Source organism: Poecilia reticulata, chromosome 22 (genome assembly GCF_904066995.2).
Source record: "Poecilia reticulata chromosome 22, P_reticulata-male-v2, whole genome shotgun sequence".
NCBI lineage: Eukaryota > Metazoa > Chordata > Actinopteri > Cyprinodontiformes > Poeciliidae > Poecilia > Poecilia reticulata.
The window spans coordinates 14143885-14171737 of record NC_088851.1 but is presented as its reverse complement, the minus strand read 5'-3'; the positions used below and the strand labels follow the sequence as shown (position 1 = coordinate 14171737).

General features: G+C 40.3%; 3 protein-coding genes across 3 annotated transcripts; 2 read left to right on the top strand and 1 right to left on the bottom strand.

The window, feature by feature from the left end:
- Positions 1-72: 72 nt before the first annotated feature.
- On the top strand, positions 73-13364 carry wdr35 (WD repeat domain 35). Its single transcript, XM_008399667.3, has 28 exons — positions 73-466; positions 540-657; positions 2225-2296; positions 2741-2833; positions 2918-3046; positions 3218-3351; positions 4053-4218; positions 4306-4451; positions 4680-4805; positions 5076-5261; positions 5390-5425; positions 5515-5575; positions 6304-6448; positions 6824-6893; positions 7137-7190; positions 7360-7469; positions 7584-7803; positions 7894-7974; positions 8196-8332; positions 8907-9110; positions 9188-9334; positions 9629-9761; positions 9869-9979; positions 10305-10469; positions 10852-10992; positions 11140-11296; positions 12430-12670; positions 12919-13364. Exons 1-28 carry the CDS (start codon positions 443-445, stop codon positions 13067-13069), a joined length of 3558 nt encoding a protein of 1185 aa, XP_008397889.1. The 5' UTR covers positions 73-442; the 3' UTR covers positions 13070-13364.
- Positions 13365-13495: 131 nt separating this feature from the next.
- Positions 13496-18288, top strand: LOC103458679 (delayed-rectifier potassium channel regulatory subunit KCNS3-like). Its single transcript, XM_008399668.3, has one exon. The coding sequence runs from the start codon at positions 14136-14138 to the stop codon at positions 15477-15479; it is 1344 nt and encodes a 447-aa protein (XP_008397890.1). The 5' UTR covers positions 13496-14135; the 3' UTR covers positions 15480-18288.
- Positions 18289-18900: 612 nt separating this feature from the next.
- On the bottom strand, positions 18901-27073 carry fosl2 (FOS like 2, AP-1 transcription factor subunit). Its single transcript, XM_017302610.2, has 4 exons — positions 26423-27073; positions 23826-24077; positions 23626-23733; positions 18901-21587 (listed from the first exon to the last, which is right to left on the bottom strand). Exons 1-4 carry the CDS (start codon positions 26549-26551, stop codon positions 21021-21023), a joined length of 1056 nt encoding a protein of 351 aa, XP_017158099.1. The 5' UTR covers positions 26552-27073; the 3' UTR covers positions 18901-21020.
- Between the last annotated feature and the right edge of the window lie 780 nt (positions 27074-27853).

Here is a 27853-nt window from a genome sequence, read left to right as displayed (position 1 = left end):
ATTAGGTCGAAATGTTCCTGCCGCAGCACTTTAACGAGAAAAACTACAACTACCAGTAGCACGAAATTCTTGATGTTTCCGGTCTATGGTTACCATGGGAGACGTTTGGTAGCCGAAGACGTTGATGGTTCCAGTCTGTCAACAAAAGCAGTAAAACTTCGTCTGTGAACCGTTTTGAAACGCTGTATCCATCGTTACTTCTTATAACATAAGAGTGGCTTTACTATGTACAGTTAGAAAAAACAAAATGTGTTTCCTTTTGTTTTCGTAGGTATTTAAAGCTAACCTAGCTAAGCTAACGGTGTGGGCTACAGTAAAAACGACGCATTCAAACAGGCCACGCGACTAATTTTAGCTCGTTTTAAGAGTTACATTTCCTGACCGAGACATTTATTGTATATTCGTATGTTAAAGTCAGAGTTAATATTATTCCGCAACCACCATGTTCATTTATCTCAGCAAAAAGGTGAGCAGTAAAACCACTGACCAGTATGTCATATTGGAAAACAACTTGCCTCTCACGTTCCTGTGTCCTCTAGATCGCTATTCCCAACAACATTCATCTGAAATGCCTGTCCTGGAACAAACACCAAGGGTTCATTGCATGTGGCGGAGAAGATGGTCTGCTCAGAGTGTTGAAGCTTGAAACACAGACAGGTGAGTTGAAAGTTTAAAACTGGAGTTTGGTTTCTTTTACAGCTTTACTTGCTTTGTGCTGTGATAAAACAATAACAACAACAGCAAAAACCTCCGAAATAAACAAAACAAAGATACAAGCAAATCAGCTGTAAAACATTTCCTAGATGTTTTGGGGAGAGATTGAATAGCAATTCATCTCGGAAAAGGTGAAGCAGTTATTAATAATAATAAAAAAAAGGGATGGAAGTATTGCAGAAAATATGGGGAAAGTATCAGAAAAGAAGAACATTTCACAAAATACTAGAGGGTCAAAGAGTATAAGGAAAATATCAGAAGAGATGAAATTATTATAAAATACTATGAATTGATCATGCAGAACTTAAAGGTGTGGTGGCTGTTATGGGGAGAAAGAAGAAGAACAACTGTAAATATATTCTAATGCAACATGAAAGAGAGAGATTGACTTGACATGGTACACAAGGCAATTAGAGAATAGTCATTGATGAAAACAGCTAAAGAGCAGTAAATACAAATAGAAACACTATTTTGTTATCAAGGGGGAAAATGGCTGTTATGGAGAATTTAGTTTGATGATAAGACAATGTTTCACACAGGTGTACTATATATGTTATGGCACAAGACATGTAACAGATACAGCAAACCCCTGAAAGAAGGTCCTTTGATCTGATGAGAATAAAGATGTACCTTTTGGCCCAGAAGCAAAGAGCTGAAATCTAGCAACTTGAACTCAACCTGATAGTACAAAATAAAAATATGGTTCTGCTTAAGAAAAATAGATGCTTTTCTTAAGCAGGGACAGGGAAACTGGACAGGGAAAACATCTGGAGATTTTATAACAAAAACCTCACAAAAAACTGTGGAATATTTGGAAGTGTATAATACATACAGAATTTCACTTTATACAAAAAGTAAAATAGTTGAAGAGGTATGGATATTTTTGAATATCACTTCTAGAAAAAATAAAGTAGAGGGAGTTTGTTTTATATCGACATCATTACCTAATAATGCATGAGTTTGTTTTGCTGAATCCGAAAACCTCAGCCTTCAGTTAAATACCTGTTGTAATGGTAGTAAGGATTAATGTTCTGTATGTGTCAGAGTGTATTTATGAAATGTTACATAACATTTGTGTGACTGAGATTATGGGGGAAATAAAACAATAGCCATTACAGTTTAAAAGAAATCTGCTGAAACTTTAATAGGCTTACTACAGGTCTCTCAATGTTCAGTCACTACAAGCACAAGTGGTACCACTCTATCGGTGGGACAGGCCTTCAGTTGTTCTGTAAATGATAAATGTACTAAAAAATTGATCAAGACTGTTGTTTTTAAACATTCGTAAAGCAAATAGCTAAATTGAGTGTACTTAATTGTAGGTAATTATATCCCCATTTTGTTCTGCATTCTCATAATAAATTGGGCAAGTATTAACTTCACAGTCACATTAGATTTTTGAGTATTGTGATCACGGAAACAAAAGAAGGCAGTAATAAATGTTTCCCTGATACTGTACAACTCGCAATAAATAATAAATCATCTCATTAATGGTTTTACTGTCTTTTAGACGACAATAGACTGAAAGGTCTTGCTGCCCCCAGCAACCTGTCCATGAATCAGACTTTGGAAGGACACAGTGGTGAGTATTGTGCTCAGCATTATTTTGCATGATTGTTCCTGCATGAAGTGAAATGAAATTTACACGCTACAAGAAATGCTCCCTTACAGTTTTTTTGTGGGGTGATATTTATACTTTTTGAGTACATCCAGCATCATACTATAACAGAATAAGTTACGTCTGACTCAGTAGTTGGACATATTGCAAAGAAATATATTTCTTCTTAAGATGTACAGCCAATAGGGTTTGAGCCTTATGTTTGTTTTAGTCCAGCACTCTATTCTAAAATATATTTTTGAAATGCATATGTAATTGCTTTATGTGTTTTCTTTTCTTTTTTTTATTATTTGTCTTTATGTTGGTAGTTGGTATGTTTATGTTTTTACATTCATAGCAATTGTAGTATCCAAGCAAAAATGAGTAAAATAAAAATGATCTCCCTTTTCACACTTGAAACACCTTCAGGTGCAGTGCAGGTAGTGACCTGGAATGAACGGAATGAAAAATTGACAACCAGTGACCAGAATGGACTCATTATTGTGTGGATGCTGTACAAAGGTGAGGACAGCAGCCAAAGTAAGATTGTGTTTGTTTTGTAGCGAATTTGTGTTGCTTAGTTGTCAGCCTTTGTTGTGTCCCAAGGTGCATGGTACGAGGAGATGATTAACAACAGGAACAAATCAGTAGTGAGGAGCATGAGCTGGAACGCTGATGGTCAGAAGATCTGCATTGTGTATGAAGACGGGGCTGTCATTGTTGGATCGGTGGATGGTACTGTTACTTTAAGTGAAAACAATACGTAGCATTAAGGCAGTAAAAGTTCCCGTTTAGAAAGATTAAATTGTTTAATTTACTTTAACAAATGTATTCATTGCTTTACGAACAAATGGATATAAACATATTTAATATGATTCTTGCATTTTGTATTTGTATCATTTGTAGGCAACCGGATCTGGGGAAAGGAGTTAAAAGGGAGTCAACTTGCTCATGTTGCTTGGTCTCCTGACAGTAAGATCCTGCTGTTCGGCATGGCCAACGGCGAAGTACATATTTATGACAATCAAGGAAACTTCATCGTGAGTGTGTGAACTTAAATGGAGTATTGTTGTTGCGCAACACCTCCGCCCCACCCCCCTTCTCTCTCTCTCTACTTCCCCTTCTCAGAGGAGGGAGATATGCTACCAGCTCTCCATCTAACGGGTGAATTGAGTTTCTTAAATCTGCTGGGATTTACCCTATCGAGAACTGAAGTGAACTCTGTTTAAGCTGGCGTCGAGAAAGACTAGCCTGGTTTCTGATGACCTCCCTCCAGATGTCCCACCCCTTTTCACCCTGTGAATTAGCCAGATCGAGCAGCCTGCAATCAATTAGTTTCACAGAGCACACCTGTTAATGGTCACTCTTTCTCTTTATTACAACTTGCACTTGTTACTGAGCCAGGTTGGTTTTAGTGACTCGTGCAAGTCCCAAGGGTGTTGTTTTAGTTTTGGCTAAAAGCAACCTATAAAACGTTTTCCACTTTTTCCTCACAGAATCAAACTTCATAGCTATTGTGAAACTCGGCCATGTTGAGCTGCACAACCTTCAGTCTTTCTTGTTGTCATGGAAGAACATTAATAAGTTACACATTCCTTTGGTCATAAAAGATCTTGTGAATGAGAAGGATTGGGACAGTTCTACCTGAACCCACTGTTTTTCTGAATGCTTTCTCAATTAAAAAATGTATAATAATTTCATGGTCTACTTTTTGCTTACTCTGAATGTTGTTACTTTTCAGATGAAAATGAACATCAGCTGCCTCGCCGGGGCAACCGGAGCTGTCAGTTTAGCTGGAATCCACTGGTACGCAGGAGCTGGGGGTTACAGTGAGCCGGACAGTCCGTGCCTCGCCATCTGTTTCGACAATGGAAGGTGTCAGATCATGCGCTATGAGAATGATGAGAGTGAGCAACTGAAAACCTTTTCACTCCTTCATTTTGAAATTGAGAGAAATGTTTTCTAACAGCCACTTGACACTACTTTATTCTCAGACCCAGTATTTATCGACGCTCTGATGAATGTTATCAGTATCCAGTGGAACCACTGTGGCAGTGTGCTGGCTGTGGCAGGTTCCCTCAGAGCCACAAACGTGGACAAAGAATTTAATGTGGTGCAGTTCTACACACCGTTTGGAGAGGTAAGTCTGTATATCAAAAAAGTATTGTATAAAATATCATTTCTATACTTCACAAAGTCTACGGTCGAATCAATAACGTTACTAAATATGAAAAGTAATATAACGATGATAACCACCAATATAATTATTCATTTTTAAGAAGCATTAACAAGTGGGGGTTAAAAAATCTTATGAAATGATTGAAAAATGTTTCTTTCAATGCGTTACCTGTTGATTGCTTGTGTGCAGCATCTGAGAACTCTGAAAGTATCCGGGAAGCACTTATCTGGGATCTCATGGGAGGGAGGAGGTCTGCGAATCGCCCTGGCTGTGGACTCTTACATCTACTTTGCCAACATAAGGCCAGATTACAAAGTAAATACTAACACTCTTTATTAATACTGGCAGATTGTTTGTGGTAGACACTGCTAAATTCATGAGATCCTGATGGTCTGACTGATAAGCTTGTTTCAAGATTTCTAGGTAAGTTATACTTGGATTAATTGTTTCAGAGAAAGACTTAACTTTAGGTCTGAATTACTCAGCAAGTCTTTAGTGTCAAGGGAAGTAAAGAGATTTGATAACATAGAAATGACCCAGATGGTTTGGGTAATTCTTCTCACACTTTTTCTTGTGTTTCACCAGTGGGGCTACTGTTGCAGCACCGTGGTGTACGCCTACACAAAGCCAGAGCGCCAGGAGTACTGTGTAGTTTATTGGGACACCAAAAACAACGAGAAGTTTGTGAAATATGTCAAGAACTTAATTTCTATCACTACCTCGGGGGACTTCTGCATCCTGGCCAGCAAGGCCGATGAAAAACAACCTCAGGTAATAAAGAAACAAGACATTGGTTTTACTATCACTTTAAAAAGCTCCGTTTAGTCTCAGTGACTTGATTCATGTTAGAAAATAGAGATTGTTCTTTCGTCTTGTTTTTCTAATTTGCTGATTTACAGGACGATGTTGGGTCAGATACCATGAATCTTGCGAGGGTAATGTTAGATTTTAAATCTCGCACTACAAAATAGTGTGATCTGTCTTGGTATCTAGGTCACATAATAATCTTCTGTGTATTTTTCAGTACGTCCTGATCCTCTGCAATTCTATTGGTACTCCTCTGGACTCCAAATACATCGACATCGGTTAGTTTGATACTGATTCTTCAAATTATTTTTAAGAGTATGGAATAAAGTGCTTTGTAAATGTTTTGCCACGTTACAACCACAAGCTTCAAAAGTTCTTATTGGGATTTTTTTTTTTTTTTTTTTTTGCTCCATCAACACAAACTTGCTCATAATTATTAAGTGGAAGGAAAGGATCTCTGTTTTTTTTTTTTGGGGGGGGGGGTTATAAGTTATAATATGTGTTCTGCCCTCCTGAGTGGACACAATCTCTTCTCTTTGGTTACAGCTGCCTGTCTTTACCTGTTCAACAAATGTTTGGCCACTCTTTTTTGTAAAGTAATTTTGGATCACTCAGATTAGAGAGCATCCTTCACAGACCAGCTGGGTCTACACTGAGATCAAATTTTGGAGGGAGTTGGTTGCAATCGTTTTCACTTGGGGGTACCAGAGTAAAGGGAGCCTAATGCATATCCTTGGCATGCTTTCAAAAGGTTTATTTGTGAAGTGTTTGAAAACCCTGCTTCTTTTTCCTGTCTGTTCCCCTATTATGTGTTAACTGAATGCATAAAATCTCTGTTCAATATGTTGATTACAATTACGAAATATGGAAAAGGTCTCGAGGTATATGAGTGCTTTTCCCACATAGTCTGTAAAATAACATAGTAAAAGCTGGCACAAATTAATTTCATCCCAAGGTGCCAAAAGCTAAGCAAGTAACATGTTGATTTTTTTTTCTTTCTGGTTAGATCCATTATTTGTTACCATGACGAGGACACATGTCATTACTGCTTCCAAAGAAGCTTTCTATCTGTGGCAGTACAGAGTGGCAAAGAAACTGACCGCCCTGGAGATTAACCAAGTGACCAGAACCAAGAAAGGGGGCAGGGAGAGGTGAGTCCAGACAAATTTATTACATTTTCCCTTATTATCAGAAGGTTTACACACATATTTGGCAAACAAAACAACACGTTTTCATAAATCTCTGCGTTCTACACAACCCATCACTCAACGCTTATAGTGGAGCACCACAGTGCTATTTTGTGCTTTACTGGCTCATCATTACAGTGCAAAGTGTTGGCCCTGAGAGCACAGTGAAAAGGATTCATTCATTCATGAAATACCACTGAGGTTCCAGACTGTATGGTTGTGTTTTATTGCCCTGCCAAGACTAGCCTTGCACCCGGACCAAAGATCACACCCGAGGAACGGCAGCTGCTTGTCTGTGTGCTTTCTCTTGCTCATGCGCCCAGTTTCCGCTCTCTGCAGGTTCTATCACATCGACAGCAATCCATCTGGAGGCAATGATGATGATCCAGATATTTCAAATGCCTTTGCAGTAAGATATGTTTGTTTTGCCTCTTTAGTATTTATGCATTCAAAAGTCCCAGTTTGGTAAAGTTCCCACTTTCACTAAAAGCTTTTCAAAATAGCAGCCTCCCTTCTATCTCAAGATAACAAAAGCACTTACAGGTGATTTTAATTATGTAATTAACCTAGATGGACGAATAAAACAAAGAGTTCACTATGAATCAAAAAGTATTACACTTCTTATTGATCTGTTCTGCTTTATTTTCAACAGGCAACTCGAGATCCCATCTGCTGCATTACAGCAACAGATAAAACCCTGATAGTGGTATGTACATTTCTGTTTAATAGAAGAAAGGAAGTCAATTCAGTGAATCAAGGCAATAATTCTGTACTGTCAGTCAACTTGTTGTCTCACTGATTTAAAGTTTTGAAATAAAAGTCACACGTGTGTAAAAACATATCTTTGTAAAAGAAAAAAGTGTTTGTTGTTACAGGGGCGTGAGTCCGGTATCATCCAGAGATACACCCTTCCAAATGTAGCCCTCATCCACAAGTATTCCTCTAACAGCCGAGCTCATTATCTGTCTCTAAACTGCGACTCCAGGTAGCCACTAACTGGCATCTGCTGTGTTGCAGAATAAGCCAAGATAAGTTTGAACAATAATCTAAGAACATTATATTTCTGATTTTAAGTCTCATAATTTATCATCATCTTCAGTCGTCTGGCCATAATTGACATCTCGGGCTTGCTGACTTTGTTGGACTTGGAAGTTCATCCTCCTGGAAGCGAAGGGACAGGAGACCAGGCCGCTGCAGGAGATCCGTCTAAGTTTGAGCGTAAAGATGTCTGGGACTTGAAGTGGGCAAATGACAATCCGGATTTGTTTGCGGTGATGGAGAAAACCAGGATGTATGTGTTCAGGAACCTTGACCCAGAAGTAAGCTTTTGAGTGTGATCAGAACAAGTGTACAGCTGTCTAATTTACAGTTAAAATATGTTAACACATCTCTAAATCTGTACTAAACAGGAGCCCATTCAAACCTCTGGGTACATCTGCAACTTTGAGGATCTAGAAATCAAATCAGTTTTGCTTGATGAGATTATGAAGGTAAACTACAGTTATTAAGACAAGAAATAATCACAGTGGTTATTAACTCATTTTTTTTTTGTTTTTGTTTGATTTTAATCATTGTGAACTTAAAATTTGGTCACACAATTATTTTAATGTAACATGTCAACATTTAACAGCTAAATGTACATGTCTTGAGATAACTACATAGTTTCAGTCCATGCACATTTATCAGATGATCATGGGTTGATTCTGTGCAGAATCCAGAGCGGCCAAACAAAGACAACCTTTTTAACTTTGAAATCCGCTCCCTGAGAGACAGCAGAGCACTGATTGAGAAAGTGGGCATTGAAGACGCTTCACAGTTCATTGAAGACAATCCTCACCCAAGACTCTGGTGAGTTTTTCTTAACACAGTGCTGGAATTATTTTCCCAGATTTCTTTTGTTGATGTTTATAACTTACTCTTCTTTTTTGGAGCAGACATGTAGCTCGCACTGTAATGTTGACTTTTTGAAGTGAAAAGATTGTAAAAACCCTAAAGTAAAAAAAACAAAAACAATCCACTTATAAAAGGTTCATAATATTTGAACTTTTCTTCACCCTACCAACAGAAACGTCTAGCTCCCATATGAGTACAAACAGCAGTGTGTGTGTGTGTGAGTGTTTGCAATTGTGTGTTCTCTGGGTCAGGTGTCAGTTCTTGCAGGATCACTCAAAAACTGGTGGTAACAACAAAACCAGCCTTCCTTATGTATTAGTCACAATCTGTAATGGTAATAATATTTACCATCAACTTTAGGCTTTTCCACTGAAGAGATTTCATAAATCTTGAGATGTATGCAATTGACTTGGATAGCAATAAATAAACTGAACTGAACTAATTCTAAATGAATACATTTCATGCTATGTAGCCCTTATCTTTGCAACTTAACATAGTGTCTCTACATGTTTCATTGCTAACCTACCAGGCACCTTCTGGCCGAGGCAGCCCTACAAAAGCTGGATCTGAAGACAGCCGAGGAGGCGTTTGTCCGCTGCAAAGACTACCCGGGCATTCAGTTTGTCAAGCGCCTGGGCAACCTGCAGAGCGAGCCCATGAAACAAGCCGAAGTGGCTGCCTACTTCGGCAGATTTGAGGAAGCTGAGAGCATGTATCTGCATATGGATCGGAGGTACATGGAGACACTGTATGCCAACTTCTCTTGAAATTCAATCAGTTATTTATATGTGACGGTGCCTGTCTCGGTAGGGATCTCGCCATCAACCTAAGGATCAAGCTGGGAGACTGGTTCAAGGTTCTGCAGCTTCTCGACACAGGCTCTGGATACTCAGATGACGCTCTGCTTGCTCAAGCCAATAATGGCATTGGAGATTACTTTGCTGACAGACAGAAGTGGTATTTAATTCTAGTTTTCATCTTCTAATTGTTGGGAGCATTTCTACATGTCAAGTAAAAACAATGACAACAACAACAACAAAAAAGTTTTCTTTGTGGATTATTGTGTAATTATAGAATTATGACGTCTTAGTTTGGATGCAAATGGGGGAAAAATTGATTCTGAAAAGAAACAATTGAAGAAGAGAGTAGCCAAAAAGATTTATCTCCACCACCCCAATTTTTGTTCAATTCTTCTTTAGGGTAAAAAGGAGCTGAATCATTGTTCTCGCTTTTAAACATCTTCCTTTAAAGGGTGAAGGCAGTCCCATACTACCTTAAGGGACGTAACCAAGAGAGGCTGGCAGATTGTTACTACAAGTTGGAGGACTACAACGGCCTTGAGCAGCTAGCTGCAGACCTCCCTGAAAATCACAAACTATTACCGGTGCGCCAAACTTAAATAATTGTTTTTTTTTTCCCATGAGATTTGCGGGCATTTGGACAATTTGTAAATTTGCATTATATCCCATTTCATTGCCTATTTGTGTGTAGGAAATCGGAGAGATGTTTGCCACAGTGGGGATGTGTGAGCAGGCTGTGAAGGCCTACCTCAAGTCCAACCAGCCAAAAGCAGCGGTGGACACATGCGTCCATCTGAACCAGGTGAGAGCCAGACGGATGAGCTGTGGCGCCGGAGTTTCCGAGTGACGCACGGATCCTACAGGATCAGCCAACCTGGATCCTCCTGCCCACCCGCTCATAGATATTTGGCTCTTGAGTGTGAATCCTGCTCTAAAACTTTCATCTTTGCTGCAATAGCCCTTTGGTTGGACACAATGTAAAATTATGAACATTAGAGCTTTTTAAATTTTACATTTAAAAGTGGCCCTTTAGGGAATTTTAATATTTACTTTCTAAATATAATGTTTTGCAGTGACTAATCAAAAAAGGACTTGATGTTCTTTCTCTTTAATTGCTTTTTCATCAGTGGAACAAAGCCGTGGAACTGGCAAGAGCTCACAACATGAAGGAGATCAAATCTCTCCTTTCCAAATATGCCTCTCATCTTCTGGAGGAAAATAAAACTCTGGAAGCAGTGGAACTTTATCGGAAAGCTCACCACTTTCTTGATGCAGCCAAACTCATGTTTAAGGTGGGCTTAAAGTTGTATTTTTATTATTAGAAACAAGTTTTTTTTTTTTTTTTTATTATAATCAGGTCAAAAAGTCTGTTCATGACTCCCTGGATTTAAACACCTTTTTTGGATAAAATCTCTCCTTGGCTGAGTGAGATTTGGCCAAAATTGACACTAACTTACTAAGCCACAAATAAGATTTACAAGCTGCTAGAAGAACTCCAAGCTCAGGGTGTTTTTGGCTCTGTTTTAGTCTGTTCAAGCAGGACGTTTTTACATTTTGGATGACATTCTTTTGGTTGAGGCTCCTCATAGCTCCAGTTTGTTAGTAGTAATCTACACTATATTTACAAATATCGAACGGTGAATTGAGGATTGTGATCGTGACTTCTGATTATAGATAGCGGACAAGGAGGCGAAGAAAATGAGTCGACCTCTGCGGGTGAAGAAGCTTTACGTTCTGGCAGCTCAGCTTGTTGAGGACTACCATGAGCAGGTGAAGACATCCCAGCAGATCAAAGCCAAAGGGAAGAAGTCAGAGGTAATTTACTGCACTTCATCTGTACCCTGTAGTTAGTGTGTAGTTAGTTTCTTCAATAAAGCTTAACCATAAATATAGCTTTGGACCATTTAAAAGCTTACTGAAACAATATTATGTATTGCTGTGCGTATCATTATTTGTAATTAGGCAACATTCGCACTTGCTGGCCTTCTGGAAGAAGATGCGACGTCATCAGACAACCGCATCGCTGACAGCGCCTGGCGTGGAGCTGAAGCGTATCACTTCTTCCTGCTCGCTCAGAGGCAGCTCCATGCAGGCTACCCAGAGAACGCCACACGCACAGGTGCAGAATAATTCCCACTTACCTAAAATTATAAATATATCAATATAATTTTATATAAATGTGTATACACGTATTATATGATTACGGTATTCCTTACGAGATTGATAAAAAAACAGCACATATTTGTGGAGTTTGAATCGATTCTGTTAATTACAAACCAGATTCATCAGATAATTTTCTACTGTCTTTAAAAGATAACTATCCATCCATCCATTTTCTTTACACCCTTGTCCCTTAGTGGGGTCGGGAGGGTTGCTGTTGCCTATCTCCAGCTAACGTTCCGGGCGAGAGGCGGGGTCACCTGGACAGGTTGCCAGTCTGTCGCAGGGCAACACAGAGACACACAACCACACACTTAGGGGCAATTTGGAGAGGCCAATTAACCTGACAGTCATGTTTTTGGAATGTGGAAGGAAACCGGAGTACCTGGAGAAAACCCACGCATGCACAGGGAGAACATGCAAACTCCATGCAGAAAGACCGGGGTCAGGAATCGAACCCAGAACCTTCTTGCTGCAAGGCAACAGCTCTACCAACTGCGCCACTGTGCAGCCCACTAAAAGATAACTACTGCTAGATTATTATTTTAGAAGTCTTCTGCCACCTGGTGTTCAACAACTGCAATCCTGAAATTATCCACTGAAATGTTTCATTGAGGAAATCTCCTCCCAAACTACCACTGTGAATCATCTACCTCCTCATGGTGTTACAGAAACAGTCAGAAACATGCAGATCAGATGTAAAACATGGACCTGTGCAAACATCAATAACTATATTTTCTAAAGTATCATATCTTTATAAGTCTTAGGAATCACGCTACAACAATCTGTGCTCATTCTTGCCAAAACCTAATGAGCGTATGAATTACTTATAATCACAATCACTCATAAATAAAATTTATATACTCCAAGTCAAACCCATTTCTAAATCATATGAGATGAAGATGATGCATAATGATTGTTTTTACTCAACTGAGCTTTCTGTATGTATGACATATTGTCTTGTGTTACTTCATTCGCCAGCTGTTGACAAAGCCAGTTAGTTTAAAGCTTAAATCTGCTGGGAAATCATTCAGTGGAAATTTTTCAGTTTGTAGACCCACTAAACTTTGCCTCATGTTTTCCATCTTACAGCCCTTCATCTTCGTGAGTACGAGGACGTCATCCCCGCAGTTGAGATCTACTCCCTGTTGGCTCTGTGTTCTGCAGCGAACCGGTCCTTTGGCACCTGCTCAAAGGCCTTCATCAAGCTGGAATCTCTGGAGAGCCTCAGCTCTGAGCAGCGGCAGCTCTACGAGGATTTGGCCCTGCAGATTTTCACCAAATATCCCCCGAAGGACAGCCGCATGGTGGAGACCCAGCGCTCTTCAGAGGGGTGAGAACGCCACAGTGTCAAGATCAAACCCTCATTATATCCATAGAAATTTCCACTGTTAGTGTTGACTCAAAACAATACATTATAAACAATAAGCCTTCTGCAAAGAACACCAAGACCATCCCTGGAAGTATGTATGATTATGTTAACGGCATATCAGAGCATAGGGGGTCTTTATTTTCTTTGAAAAGTTGCCACAGCATTTCCTGGTATCCCTTCAACCTGTTCTGCTTTTCTTTTTTCATTAGAGCTGAGGGAAAACTGCCCACATGCATCGTGACCGGTCGTCCTATCCAGGAGTACCAGTTTTGGATGTGCAGTGTGTGTAAACACTGCGCATTGGAACAGGAGATTACTAAATATAACTGTTGCCCTCTGTGCCACAGCGCACTAGTGTAAGGAACAAAGTTGTCCGGGAGGACTCTGTTTCAGATAGAAAAGGGAAGTTTTAAACATCTGCCTTTTATTTTGTGTTAAATGTTCAGATCTCCTAAAAAGGCAGACACGTGGTTATTAGAAACAAGCAGCTCAATGAATACATGCTGTTGATAGTCTAAGCAGGAAATGAAATCTTGAGTTTTGTTTCACTTTGTATATGTTTAAAAGTTAAATGCATTTTGTCTTCAAATGTTTTAATTACTTAAGCATAAGAAGTTTGTATCTGGTTTTACAATAAAGTCAAAAGTAAACACACTGTTTCACTAAATTCTCAGATTTTTTTTTTTTGAGAACTTAATCTGTTTAATAAATAATACAAGTTCTCAATTTTGGATTAACAAGCAATTTTAATTTCTTTTTTTTTTTGTCTCATTCTGTTGTTTTTCTAAGATTTGAAACAAGGGTTTTAGATCCAGGAGTAAAAACTCAGACTTTGCTCATCCCAATGACGCACTAGAACACACAGTATTCTCAAAAATCCAGCTTTATCTGTGGTTTGTGAAATTTAGCTGGTATGGAAATAAACTCTAAACAATATTTCCTCAAAAAAAGACCAGAGCAGATTTGTTTATCCTTCTGCCGTTGCATAAATATCATTTAAACATTTACGGTTCTGGAAGAATTTCAGTGCCCAACATCAAAGCATATTAAAATCCTTGGAGATCTCACACGAGCTGCAGCGCCATGGCCTGTCCATGCATCACACATGAAAGTTTAAACATCTTAAGAGAGCTTGTCCCAGCCTGGGAGAAGCTGTGCAGAGTTTTCAGTCTGCTGTACGCTCAAATGCTCCTGCAGTCCGGACTGAGCAGAGCCACTCGACAACACAAGGTCAGGTGACTTTATGCTGCCTCTTTGTAACAGATGTTTGTTCTTATAAGTGTTAGTGATACCACTGATCATTTTTTGTCTAGAATCTCCTTTTAAAACATGCTATCAGTCTCTGCCATTATTTCAGTAGAAATGACTGCTTTACCGGCTTGTATTCTGTATTTTATTTAGACATGGTGCATACTTGACATTCAACATGAAACCTGTGTTCTGGTCTGCAGGTGCTCTAAACAGGAAGGAGTCTGACAGCAGCAGGTGCTTCATCATGGTATACGGCACAGTCGTTCACCAAGCTGATGATTGCTTCATTAACATCAATGTTGGAGGATTCAGGCAGCGCATGGCTCACTCTGTCCTGAGGAGAATGCCACAGACCCGCCTCGCCCGCCTCCTGCGCTGCACCTCCAGAGCAGCCATTTTGGAGCTCTGTGACGACTTCAGCTCCTCTGAAAACGAGTTCTATTTTGACCGCAGCCCAATTTTTTTCTGCTCCCTCCATAACTTCTACCTCACAGGGAAGCTCCACCTGGTTGACGGGTTGTGCGTGGTCTCATTTTTCCAGGAGCTCGAGTACTGGGGAATCAAGGAGCACCACCTGGAATTGTGTTGCAGCAACAGATTTCAGGAGCTGATGCAGAAGATATGTTTGGATCAGAGGGATGATGATCAGCACCGCCAAAGCTCAGGCTCCTCAGCGGAGAATCTTTCAGCTTTAGAGGACGAACTGGAAGAGTTTGAAGGATCCTGGTGTGCAAATGTTCGCAGGAATATCTGGATTCGACTTGAGAATCCCAGTTACTCCACCTCAGCCAAAGTGTTGGCTGTGTTGTCTATGAGTGCAGTGGTTGTTTCCATCGTTTCCATGTGCTTGAACAGCATGCCAGACTTTCATCAGGGGGACTCTGATGAAAAGCGCATAGAAAACCCACTGCTAGTCCTGCTGGAAAACATCTGCATCCTTCTGTTCTCGGCAGAGTTTATTCTTCGTTTGGTTGTTGCTCCTTCAGCCAAGAAGTTCTTGAGCAGCGCTTTGAACATCATTGACTTTTTGTCCATCCTCCCTTTCTATGTGACTTTAATCTGTGATAACACAAAGAAAGACGGGAGTAAAGAGCTGGAGAATGTTGGCAAAGTGGTGCAAATCTTGAGGCTGACCCGAGTGTTTCGTGTTTTGAAGTTGGCCCGTCACTCAGCTGGACTCCGCTCTCTCGGCTCCACACTGAGGCACAGCTCCAGGGAGATGGGACAGCTGCTGCTCTTCTTATCTTTGGGGGTTTCTCTCTTTTCTGCTCTTATATACTTCGTAGAGAGAGAGTCCAAAGAGTCACAGCTGCAGACCATCCCTGTCGGCTGGTGGTGGGCCACAATCAGCATGACCACTGTGGGCTACGGTGACACAATCCCAGTTACAGTAGCTGGGAGGCTGATAGGAACCCTGTGCATCGTCTGTGGGCTGCTTATTGTTGCTCTTCCTATTACTAACATCTTCAACAAGTTTTCCAAGCTTCATCAGAGGCAGAGACGATATAGTTTGAGGTAGAACACCTTGAATAAATGAATTCACATAAATATTTATTAGAATTTTAGAGCATTCGTTCACACAATTCTTTCCCAACTTCACTGTTGGAGCGAGTGTACTGATCTGTATCCAAATCTGTTTCAGTGGCAGCTGAGAGCATTTAGTGCAGCTGTCAGTACTTAGTCTGAGGTTTCAGCACAGATAAATATTTAAATCAGCACTCAGAGACATCTAGTTCACCCTCCTGTGACACGTCTTCACACTTTAAATCACACGGTGCCTCACTTTGATTTTATTTCACTGCTTTTCTGCATGAAAGTCACCGTCAGCAGGACAGCAGCCATCTCAGAATCGAGAAGGTCCTAACACAGACGTTCTGCCTGTACAAAAACTGATTAATCCCTTCTTGCTGAAGAATACATGCAGGGCAAATAAAAGCAGCAGAGCACATCCACCAGTAGAGATGTATGTAAAAATAGCTATAACAGGATCAAGTTTGCAAAATTGCAATTTTATTGCTGATTAAACCAGTTGAAGATGTAAAAGGAATGGCATCCTCAAAGATACTGCCTTCCTTTTCACAGATGATACTCCGCTTTCCTCCAGAGTCTAAGCCACTTATGGTAGGATTTTCTTTCATGACAAATAAACAAATGCAAATATATGTAATTATTCAGTTATGTGTGATGTGACCAACGCTCAATCTAAAAAGATGTTTTTGCCCTACTTACGTATTTAGAGCCATAAAACCTATGTACTGTGTAAATTGTGTTTTAGACTTAAATTAAAGAGCTACAAATTTATATCTAATCTTAGGTTTTAGAACAAACAAAAATACTTTAAAACCACCTTATAATGGAGTAGGTAGTGTGTGCATTTCAGGATAGTTCAATGGAAGTTTTTGACGGTTTTCTGTCCGTTTTTAGAACGCAAAGTCTCTGGAAAGGAATCTGTAAGTTGTTGGAAAGAACCAAGTAAGTCCAGGAAATATTGTGAAGGTACAAGTGGTACAGTCAAATTCAAGAATCCACTTTTAAACTTTGATTTGACTACCTGACCCAACAGGACCACGCCTAAAAACTCAACTTTTTAAATTCCATCAGAGTCGGGATACCTTAATTCTCGTGGTTAATCTGGGTTTCTGTTTACAAAGTATATTAAATCCCAGCTAACGTCATGAAACTCTGTCTGAAACAACCTTAATAGTCTCACTAATGTCACACCAAGCTCTCTTCATTTCTGTATAATAGAAAATTTCTTTTGTGTTGCAGGTGAAAGATTTTCTGATTCATAGTGAAAACAAACATTATAAGCGTGCATGTCTGAGCAATGATGCAGCGCAGTGATCCTGTAGTTCAGGTTATTAAAGCCAAGCCTTCTTCTTTGTGTTGTAATTCCACAACAGTTCCACTTGAGGGCAGCAAACGCTAAGATGTTTACCATTGCACACAGAAGAAGCCACAGCCTTTTTACTAAAATTCTTATTAGCAGGAAACGGAAACAAAAAACAAAGCTGAACCCTTTTGACAAAAGTCTTGTATGGAAAATGATCCTGCTCACTCATGGGTGGTTAATTTTTATCCAAACGTTTAGTATGAATAATCAGAAATAGAAAGTTAGAAAGAATCCATTATCAGAAGAACAAGTCGTGGCTATTTTGTCTGAAAATTCAAACTTACATTCCCTTGTAAAATTTAAAATATGCTTATTTGTCATCATTGAATTTATAAAAATACAAAAACTCATCTTTATGCCAGAAATATCATGATAAAATGATATTGTGGCTATTTTACTAAAAGTACAAACTTAAATTCAATTCTAAAATTTAAAATGTGTGTCATCAGTGAATTTATGAAAAATACAAAAACTGATCTTTTCAGCCTTTATTGGCGTCCAAGGTCTTGAACTTCTAGTAATACATTCCACGCATAATAAACTTTTAGGCAGAATTAGTTCTGCTGGTTAACGTTTGTCGGCCCTGAAAAAAACTGTGATCAACTTGAAAACAGTGACTGAACTTTTTCTGATGCGCCTTTCATGTTTTTCTCCAAAACAGACTATGTTTAGTTGTGTCTGGTTGAACTAGATTTTCCACAGTTTAACAAAAAAGATCAAGGTTTTACGTGAAACACTGTAGTTAGGCATAACTAGTATTTTCATACTGAAACATTTTTGCATGGATATTTTTTATATTTCTTTGAAATAGTTTAAAGCTACTCTTATAATTTTGAAAATGTGAAGATAATTTTGTCTTTATGTCAAAATTTGTATATGTCATTATTTCTTTGTCATGTTGATGCAATGTAGTTCACAGCGAGATGTGGAGAAATATTTATTTTAATATGTACTCTCTTGGGGCAGATTTTCAGCTTCATGTACCTGATGTCTTCATCTAAGCCACACAGCTGCAAACCTATAACAGATAATATATAAACATCTATGTTGATGATATTGTGACATTGTATGTTATCTGTTTACTGAGAATCCTACAGCAGTTTGAGTCATGACTTAAAAAATGTAATTTGAGTTCTTGAAAATGGTTTTCTGTGTTTAATCACACTTATGACAATATGAGTGTTTGAAAATATCTGTATTTTAGAAACATGGAGGTGGAGGGGTGTGTTTTTTATTGTTCTTCAGTACATCATAACTTATTATCTTTCCTCACTCTTGGATTATTTTTTGCATCATTTATTGCTGAGGCATCAGCCAAATTACATCACCTGTTGATTTTCAGGAGAAATAGATATTCCTGGCTTAACACCGTTTAGCTCACAGCCACATGTGGACAAATGTTATTTCCAAATAAATTCACTGTCTGAGCAAAAAATGTCTGGGACTTTTTTACTTTTTATTTTCATGCATATTTGCGACAGCTGCTGTATCACGGTATATGCTGATGACATTCTGATATTTTCTTTTAAGTAGTTATTCATGAAAAATACTTTCTCTGTTCCCTTTTATTACTATAGACAATTGTATTACCTGAAGGTGTCTGTAATTTAAAAGGAGTTATGGAATTGCTAATGCTTATTCAGGATACAGGAACATCTATTGTAACACTCCAGGATTATTTTGAGTCTTTTACCATTGAAAGCCTCTACACTGTTGTTTTGCACATACAAAACCAATCCAAGCTGAAATACACCTTTTTCTTCTACATGTATAAAATAAGTTAATTTCTGTCTACTTGCTACATTTTATATTGCATTTTATATTTTCGATTTCATGCATTTTATTTTTTGCTCAATATTAAAGTCAAAAATATATATAGTTTGTATTCCTCAGAGATGGGTAAAAAAAAAAGTAGAAGTGCTGAGGAAAGCTTTGACTTTATTTTGTGCCTCATATGTATTTGTATTATTGCCATAATTAGCAAAAGTAATGGACCTAAGTCAAATCTCGACATTCGGCGACCTGAACGAAAGCATGAAAACAGACATTTTCCAAGATGAAAATTATTTTATTATTACTCTTTTAAATTAACAAACACTGCTATACATATTGCTGTTTTTATTCATTTTGAATCATTTTGAACAGTTAAAGCATTTGGGAAAACAAAAAAGAAGAAGAAGAAGAAATTGTAGTTCAACAGGCGACAGACAGCAGATGACATGTACAGTAGAACATCTACAGTCAATGGCTTTCCTATGTGTGTGGAGAGGGGGGCTCCAGAACGCTCCGACATACAGACATTTAGAGGGTTTTGGTTCTCAGATCTGTCCCTTTGTGCTGTCCAGCCAAATTAAAGACCCCCCCCCGTTGATTGAAAACAGCCAGTCAAATTAAAATTACATCAAAAAACAGCTGACGAGTTCTTTCTAAACGAGTAGCAGCAGCTTGGATTGGCTTTAAAATGTAGTTTTCTGCATCCGGGAATCATCTCAAATTCTTGTCTTTAGAAAAAGAAAAGGGGTGTTTGGGTTCAAACCCTGTCGCGTTAAATTCATATGGAATGTTTCAAGTAAACTAAATATATGGTAAATATCGCTGTTCTGTCAGTGCATGATAGCCCGAGCTCACTTCCCCTTTAACATATACAAAATGATGAACAAGAAGTTCTTCAAAGTGTTCGCTCTTTCACGTCAGACCAGCTGTAGAGAGAGTCTTCTTCATCCTATTCCTCGTCGTCTAAAAGTACCTCCTGCACCCAGAAACCAGCCCGTCCAAGTTGGGTTTAAACATCTTTGTTGTACTAAAAGTGACTGCTTTACAAACACCATATAGCCTATACATATTTATATATATAAACAGGGTTGACATCATTTGGCAGCTGGCGACAATCTGGACCACCGTGGCTTTTGTTCAAGTTTGACCAAAAAAAATCCCTCCTTCTATTTTAGACGAGGACCGATGCAACACAGGATTTACACGTGCCGAGAAAAAGCAGATTTGGCTTTTTGAAACCCGAGCGGCCCCTGAGAAGGCAGCGGCGGAACAAAAGGATGTTTATTTAGAGAACGAAGCGGAGGAGGGTTTTGTTCAGACTTTTTTTTTTTGTTTGTTTTTTTTGTTTTTAATGTCGGAGCAAAAAACGACTCACAACAATTAAATGAAACCTTTTTTTTTTGTTTTGTTTTTTTTTTTTTTGTTGAAAGTACCACCTCTGCCACAGTCACTCGTCACGAACGACGGGGGTTCTACTAAAACACATGAGAGATAATCCCTGACATCAATGTAAATCACATACACTGTCCAAAAAAAACTAAACAAAACAAACAAACAAACAAAAAAAAACAGGGTTCAGGTACAGAATCACCAAGGAAGAAATAATAAAAAAAAAAAGCACACAATACTACTGCAAATTCAAGCCACTATGGCAAAAAAAGAGAAAGTATTGAGGAGCTGGATGGCTCAAATTCTCTGTAATGCTGAGGAGGTCACCCTCAGGTCACCTTGCAGATTTAAAGGAGAGGACAAGAAAATTCCACCAGCACAGGTCATAAATACACAGAGAGAGATGGAAATAACATGACAAAGTGTGCACTCTGTCCTGAATTGAGTCATAAGAGTCTGAGAGGAAAAAATAAAAAAAAATAAAAATAAAATGAGAGTCTTAGCCTCTCTGCAGAAATCCCAGCAGAATGCTGACCTCGCTTGGTGATTTGTTACAGATTGATCGGCAGAGTGCAAGCGTCGACCGCATGGCTTTTTAGGTGTTTTCAGAAAAATATATTAACAAGTCGCTCTCTGGATGGTTGTGTTTTTTCTTTTTTTCATCGTAAATGTCAGTAAACAAATCAACACTCTGCAGTTGAAATGCTGAAGGGATGGCGGATGATTGCACACACGTTGAGGGATACAAAAACGTTCACGCTGAAGAAGAAGGAGAAGAAGAAGAAGAAGAAACGCGGCGTAGCCCTTGCGGGTCTCCCCCTCCCCAACCTCCCTTGCCTCCCATCAGGAGGGGGAGCCGGCTCACACGGTCAGCTTGGTCTGGACTTTTTCAATGTGCTTTAGCGAGAGCCAGAGGGTCTCGGGATGGAGGGGCAGTCTGTCCTCGTTGTTTTCAACCACAGTGTTTGTTTCCCAGCTGGGCCTCGGCGCCCCGCCCCGGCTGACTCAGAGTGCCAGGAGCGTGGGTGAGTTGAGGGAGTCGGAGGATTGGTCGCCGCTGCTGCTGCTGCGCCGGTGGGCTTTGGAGCAGGACTCGGAAGAGGGCGAGGGGCTCTCGGGCTCCATCATGTTGGGATAGGTGAATATGAGGTTTTGGGCGTTTGGCGTGGCTGCCGGGGTGGACGCCACCACCACCGGCGTATTGAGGCTGTCTCCGTCCGGGCAGTACATCCCGCCACTGATGCCGCCGCCTCCCAGGCAGATGGGCTTGATGACGGAGCGCTGGGGCTTGCCCACCACGTCCTCTATGTCCTCGGGCTCCTGCTTCACCACCACCTGGTTCATCTGTGCACGAGGGTTCAGGCTGGGGCGCATGGTGAGCTGCAGCGGGTTGCACTGCTGCTGCTGCTGCTGGTGCTGGTGGTGGCCGGACTGCTGATGGCGCTCGTCGACGGGCAGCTTGCACACGGGGTTGTGGGCGACCAGCATGAACTCTAGCTTGTCTTTCTCCTTCTGCAGGCTCTCGATCTCCTTCTGCAGGTCGGCCTTCTCCTCCTCCAGCTTCTCGGTCTCCTGTTCAGAGGAAGGACAACATCAGCTGGGATGTTAGGGCAGCGGCAAGAACACGACAGGTCTGAGAAACTATGGACAAACTTTGAAGGAAATACAAAATAAAGGTCAGAAATAGATTTTTAGACAAACTGTTAAACTTATAAATCCTTATGTGTTGAAAATCAAGTAATATCTCTACATCTTTATCATTATTGCTAATATATGACATTATTATTATATTATAATATAAGAATATTACATTGTAATGATTTTAATGTAGTTAATATTTATAAATATATGATAATATATTCAAATAACATAACTTACATTGGGGGTTTTTATTGTGAAATTATTAGTTTTATTTTTCATTCAAAATTCCTAGTTGCAATTGTTTTCCATTGTAATATATTTTGTTCCTCTTCTGATCTACTACATAATTGCCATTATTTGTTTGTTATAATGTCATTTATCTTTTCATTTACTGATGCACATATTTTTTTTAAAATTGCTCTTTATATTTCTATATGAATATTTTTTGGATTACATTTTCAAAATATTCCACCCGCATGTTTTATTGCTGTTTTCCAGTTTCCATTCTATTTATTTACATATTTATTCCTATATTTTTCCTACATTGATATTTATTTATTTATCTTTCCACATATTTTATGAAAACATAATTATGTATTGCTAATCAGTACATTTACTTCTGATTTTGTGTTTGGTTTATATTTAAAATTTTTCCCTTTCCATATAATTTTTTCTATTACTGATGTTCTGTTTTTATTTTTTTATATATTTTTTATTTACTTGTATGTTTTTTTTTCTTACATTTAATGTTCTTCCATTCAGCCATTTATTTATTAAGATACTAAAAACATTTATGTTTCATTCTTTTCATTTCCATTTTTATCACAAGACCATTTTTATTTTGGTAGTATTCAGTTGTTTGACTTACTATTTTCTTAGATTTTTCTAATGTTGCATTTCTTTGGGGAATTTTATGGACCTGTCATATTTGTTCTCCCTTTCTTTTTTTTGTTTTTGTATCTTCTTTTGATTTGTTTCACTCGCTTCTGCAATGAGCCACAGTCGATTTCTAAGCAGAATTTCTGCAGTTGTTTCTGTCTGAATCTGACAGTGACCATACAGAAATTCCTGAGAGCGAAGGGAGTAACACGCAGCACACAGCAGACTGTCTTTTGTTCAGAGATTTGGAAACAAAACGATCATTAATCTGTACCAAGTCTATTCATTCGCTCGGCAGAGCCTCCAGAAGGTTTCTGTCATTTCCTAAAACACCAAAAGAGGGCAGTGTTCATCCGCTTCTGTTTCTGTTGATTTTTGTCAGGAGACCTCGGGACCAACGCCATGCAACCTGCAAGCCGAGTGTCTGAATTTGAGCGTCGCCTAATGACTGTGTGTTGCTTGTGTCTCTAGGGGATGCCATCTCCTTTGGTCATTGTACACAGACGTGTCAAATCAAAAGAAAAAGAGAGGAGGAAATTACTGCAGGACGTCAGACCGGCAGCGATAAAGCCGACATGCTGTCTGAGAACTTTGACTCATGGGCAAAGGTATCAGGAAGTCATTCATGAGGTCTGACGTGAGTCTTAAAGTAAACACTGTGGCTTAATTTCACTGGAAAGCTTCTACTTTTGGATCAGTAAAAAAAAAAAAAAAAAATCCAGTGTGATGGTCTTTTTGATTTTTGGTGTGCGGCGTTTACAATTTTGCCTACGTCCAGATCCACTACTCCAGGTTGTCTTCCTCCTTAATGGTCTGACAAGCTCAGCCTCTCTTTAATTCCACTAATTAGTCCATTTAGATGCCGTTACTGTCTGCCTACGAGACAGCCCAACCTCTGTCTGCAGCCGCCCGAGACAAAAAGCTTTTCAACGCCTGTCATCTCTTCAGTCAGAGCCAGCACTTAAAGAGTCAAACCAGTCCGGCGAGGTTGCAAAAAGCAGGAGTGGAGTTCAGGCTCTCGTCAGAACGACCGGATCGCACGTCTTCGCAAATAACCTGTGTGCACGGATCAGCTGGACGTGATGCTCACCCCCTGCAGCATCTCCGTCAGCTCCCGCCTGCGGTTTCTACATTTGGCTGCGGCCAGCTTGTTCCTCTCCCGTCTCACCCTCCGCTTCTCCTCTTCCTCCGGGGTCAGCTGCGCGCAGAAGAGAAGAAGAAGACACGTTACACAAGCTGTTGGATCAACAGGCGGGGTGGTTGTGATGTAAAACTCTCAGACTAACTCACCTGTTCCTCCCTCTTGCGCCGTCTGAGGTCGCCGGTGGAGCGGATGACCCCGGGCCGGGCCAGTGTGTTGTGCGGCAGCAGGCTCGGCCCGTTGGTCAGGTGATGTCCATACGGGTGGGAGCGGGAGTACGGGTTGGACATGGAGGTGATGACGGTCGGCTGCACCATCCACTGCAGGTCTTGGCTGGTTGTGATTGCATTGATTGTAGGGATGAAGGCACTGTTGGAGCCAGGCATGTCAACCCTGTACTTCTGGAAAAAAAAAACAAAAAAAAAACAAACAAACAACAAAAGAGAGGAGAGAAAAAAAGAGTGATGAACGGGTTGAAAAACAGTCACCATGTTCGGCCAAAACTCGTCTTCGCCTCTTAATCCTCTGAGCATCTCAGTGCATGAATTTGCTGGAAGCACCAACACCGGGTGTTGCGTCCAACGCCTCCCACCATTATTAAATTCACACATCCATCCCCCCTCCTCCCCCTGTTTAAAGGCTTATAGTAATGATTCAATCCACGTTGACTGTAACCCCCAGAGTGGAACGGTGACACATGCAGTGAATCATGTGGGAAAGCCCAAAGGTGTCCGGCACATCTCATTGTTCTACAAAAAGCAGAATGAGACCAACGGTGATGAAACATCTGCTCTGTGGAACGGGTCGGTTTGCTACCCATCTGGAAACTGTAGAAAGCATTAATTTGTGGAAAACTTTAAACCTAAAACAGGCGCCAGTTTCCGTTGGGTTTTATATATATATATATATATATATATATATATATATATATATATATATATATATATATATATATATATATATATATATATATCCACAGTTGCATCTCCAAGGGCATCCAGAGATGGTAATGTCCACCCCAAACCAAACACTCCAAAGAATAGCTGTTTTTATGAAAAGGAATTCAAGAAAGGAAAGAGTTGTCAACTAGTTGAAAAGGTTTTTATTATTTATTCTTTTTTTTTTTTACTTATTGTCCTTTTAATGTCCAACTTTTGAGCATCCTTCCAATATAGCATGTAACAGCAGCATACTAAAACCCACACTTTTTTTCTCCTGTGATGGTTCATTACACCAAGATAGTCATTTGAATCCTTTTCAAAGTTTTCTGAGTTCCACCCAGTTTCACACAAAAAAAAAAATCCAACTGAAGAAGCAGCAGGGGTTTCGTAGGGTGTCCGCATTGAATAAACACTTTTCTGAGCAGATCGCTGCTCCTCCACAGATTGAGGACCTGTCAGCTGCGCGTAATTTACGCACGTCCCGGGCTCCCCGCGCCTTCCCCTCCTCCACTTATTCCCGACTTTCCGTCGGATATCCCGGCAGACTATTGGAACTTTGTTTATTACAATGACTCACTGTGTATGGGATTTGTCCAGCACGTGTGAACCAAACTCAGTTCCAGTAAGAAAGGGGGAAGCGGCCAGCTCGAACAAGCCGGGAATTCTTATCCAGAAATACGGCACGGAGCAAAAAAAAAAAATTCCTGTTAAGTAATAAAACAAGCATGGATGGATAAACTCGCTGCAGCAGAGGCGCAGACATTCCTTGGAGTCGTTATATGAAATGCTAGAGGCGTGATAAAAATATTCTATTGCTCCAATAAACAGAGAAACAGGAGGTCATGTAATGGAAAACTGGCAGAGAGTGATTACAGGCTGATAGATGCGGGCCAAAAGTCGTTTACTGTAAGGTTGCGTGAGCCTTGACGCCACTTTTCCACAGAAGTGCAGCAGACGTAAGACCGGGGTGTGGGGAAATAACATGCCTGGTCCTGGATTTATTTCTATATTTATCTATATAGATATATATTCCGAAGCATTCAAGCACGCTGCAGTCTGAGTTAATGCTCAGATTCCGTTGTCTTTGTTTTCTAAACGGCTCACTGGATGGCATTTCCTCAGTAAGGAAGCGTTATGCAGGCGTTTGATCGCTCTATCCGTGCGAGCTGCTTCCCGCTGGAGGAAATGTGCCATGTGCGGCCGGAGAGCCCGTCGCGTCCAATCAGACGGTCCGGTACATAAATATGATAATAAAAAAATATGTCTGCAATATTTGATGAGCCGCAATCACAACCAGCTGAAAAAAAAGAATAGAAAAGAAAAAAAAAGCCCTGCTTCTGAGGAGCGTGTTTGCGTGAATTTCACCCGGCTCCACACATGCCTGTTGCATCCAGAACACGCTTCATCTCCTATCAGCTCAGTCTGTCGGTTCTTAGGGTTAAAATGCATTTTTTTAAAAAATGTATCTCAAACCAACTAGACGACACAAAGAAAGCCACAGATTTACAGACAGACAGGACTGCATGTCAGCTAGAAATCAGAGGCTTGAATCCATGGCAGTTTGAACTGAGTAGCAATCGAATCGTATGAAACGCTCTGTGCTAAATAATAAACGCTTTGTCTGCGTGCGTAAAATCCAGATTTTTCGCCGGTAGACGTGCGCGTTGGTCACATTTTCCAACATTTTAAAAACAGATTCATTCATTAACATGGCTATTTGTTATCTACAAACTCATAATGGGAGGGGTTGAGGGGGATTGCATTCCTAGAGGTTTCTGCGCCTGCAGCTGGTCCGTGTGTCTCACCTGGTAGTTTGAGGTAGAGATCGGACTCCCGATCGTGCTGCTGCCGCTTGTGAAGGACTCTGGCTGGGCCGGAGAGGTGCTGCTGCCGCGGGACGAGGTGTCGTAGTTCCCGGAGTAGTCCTGGTACATGATCCGGGACAGAGGAAGATTTCAGGGGACTGTTAAAGCTCTGCAGCCTTTTTTTTTCTCCTTCTTCTTATTTCTCCTCCTCTCTCTCTCACACACACACAATTCCCCCGCTGTTAAAAAAAAAGGCACCAGCAAGAAGAGAAAAAAAAATCCTTTGATTGGAGATGTTCAGGTATCCAAGAGCGAGTTATCAAAGTGCAGTTATGACACCTGATCTAAAACATCTTAAAAAGATATTTGCAGGTTGTGTCAGGTAGCCCTGTGAGGAAAGTATTTTCTATTGTGCTTTCAGGTAGACTAGGCTATCAGAGATCCTCTCAGGTGCGCAAACTTCAGCCTGAAGTCAACAGTCAGTGTGACTCAGGCAGGTTTTTAATCTTCTGAATATTTTCCGCCGCCTTGCCTACTTACTCTGCTCTGAGCTCTCTCTGTCGCTCACGGAACACCTCGAACTTTTTTTTTTTCTTTCCCTTTTCACCCCACTTCCTAGAGATGACTCACTTCAATGGCACTAAGAAGAAGCGCGACGGCTTTTCAACACCAACGAAACGTCCGACGTCACGGCGGGGCGTTGCAAACATCCAGCAGGGGGAGGGGTTCGCTCCTCTTGTCTTGTGGATCACAGCAAAGAGAGAGCAGAGCTCGTTTCTCCCCCGGTGGACACCAGAGACTAAAGATCCAAAACGTTGTTTACAGTTAAAGCGGGTTTTTTTTTTTTTTTTTTCCATTTTATTTTTGGTATCGGCGGACGTCAGCGATCCGCTGTGGACTTCACCGGTTTTGTCTCACTTTCTTCGGCCCATTGACGCATGTTTCCTAAAATGGGCAGTTGCGTCAGCGAGCGCGTGTGGGTTTCCTTGGTAAAAAAGAAAGCGTCAGACACTGGAGGGATTCCCTCCCCTTCATCTGCAGCCCGCCGGACCCACAGCTCTCAGAAAGCGCTCCGGCCGCCCGGGGTCCGGTTTCGGTTACTAATCAGGGAAAACATTCAAACTGTGGGAAGTTTATAGAGGGACTCTGAGGTCCCAACAGTCTGGATGATCCGACACTGACAGGGGCGTCTACAGAACGATTTGTGAGGGGCGAATCTTGGAGTCCATAAACATTAATTGCGATCATCTTGGATTGGTGTCGAGATATCTATGTTACAATGTAAATACACTAAATATGTGCTTTATAAAGATTTTAAAAACTGATATTAGTTTGAATGTATGTTGTTTTACTCAACTCCAACTTGTAAAGTCATTGCTTGTTTCATATTTTCTATTTGTTAATCTTCTGAAGACTGTTGTGTGTGTGTGT

What these genes read in the sequence shown, in the direction of transcription:
- wdr35 (XM_008399667.3), top strand. Translation starts at nt 443, where the DNA reads ATGTTCATTTATCTCAGCAAAAAG. An exon ending in GACTTTGGAAGGACACAGTG is followed by an intron (nt 2,297 to 2,740) that starts GTGAGTATTGTG and finishes AAACACCTTCAG; the next exon opens with GTGCAGTGCAGGTAGTGACC. An exon ending in AATCCTCACCCAAGACTCTG is followed by an intron (nt 8,333 to 8,906) that starts GTGAGTTTTTCT and finishes CTAACCTACCAG; the next exon opens with GCACCTTCTGGCCGAGGCAG.
- LOC103458679 (XM_008399668.3), top strand. Translation starts at nt 14,136, where the DNA reads ATGAAACCTGTGTTCTGGTCTGCAGGTGCTCTAAACAGGAAGGAGTCT.
- fosl2 (XM_017302610.2), bottom strand. Translation starts at nt 26,551, where the DNA reads ATGTACCAGGACTACTCCGGGAACTACGACACCTCGTCCCGCGGCAGC. An exon ending in TCTCTACCTCAAACTACCAG is followed by an intron (nt 24,078 to 26,422) that starts GTGAGACACACG and finishes TTTTTTTTCCAG; the next exon opens with AAGTACAGGGTTGACATGCC. An exon ending in TGACGGAGATGCTGCAGGGG is followed by an intron (nt 21,588 to 23,625) that starts GTGAGCATCACG and finishes TCCTCTGAACAG; the next exon opens with GAGACCGAGAAGCTGGAGGA.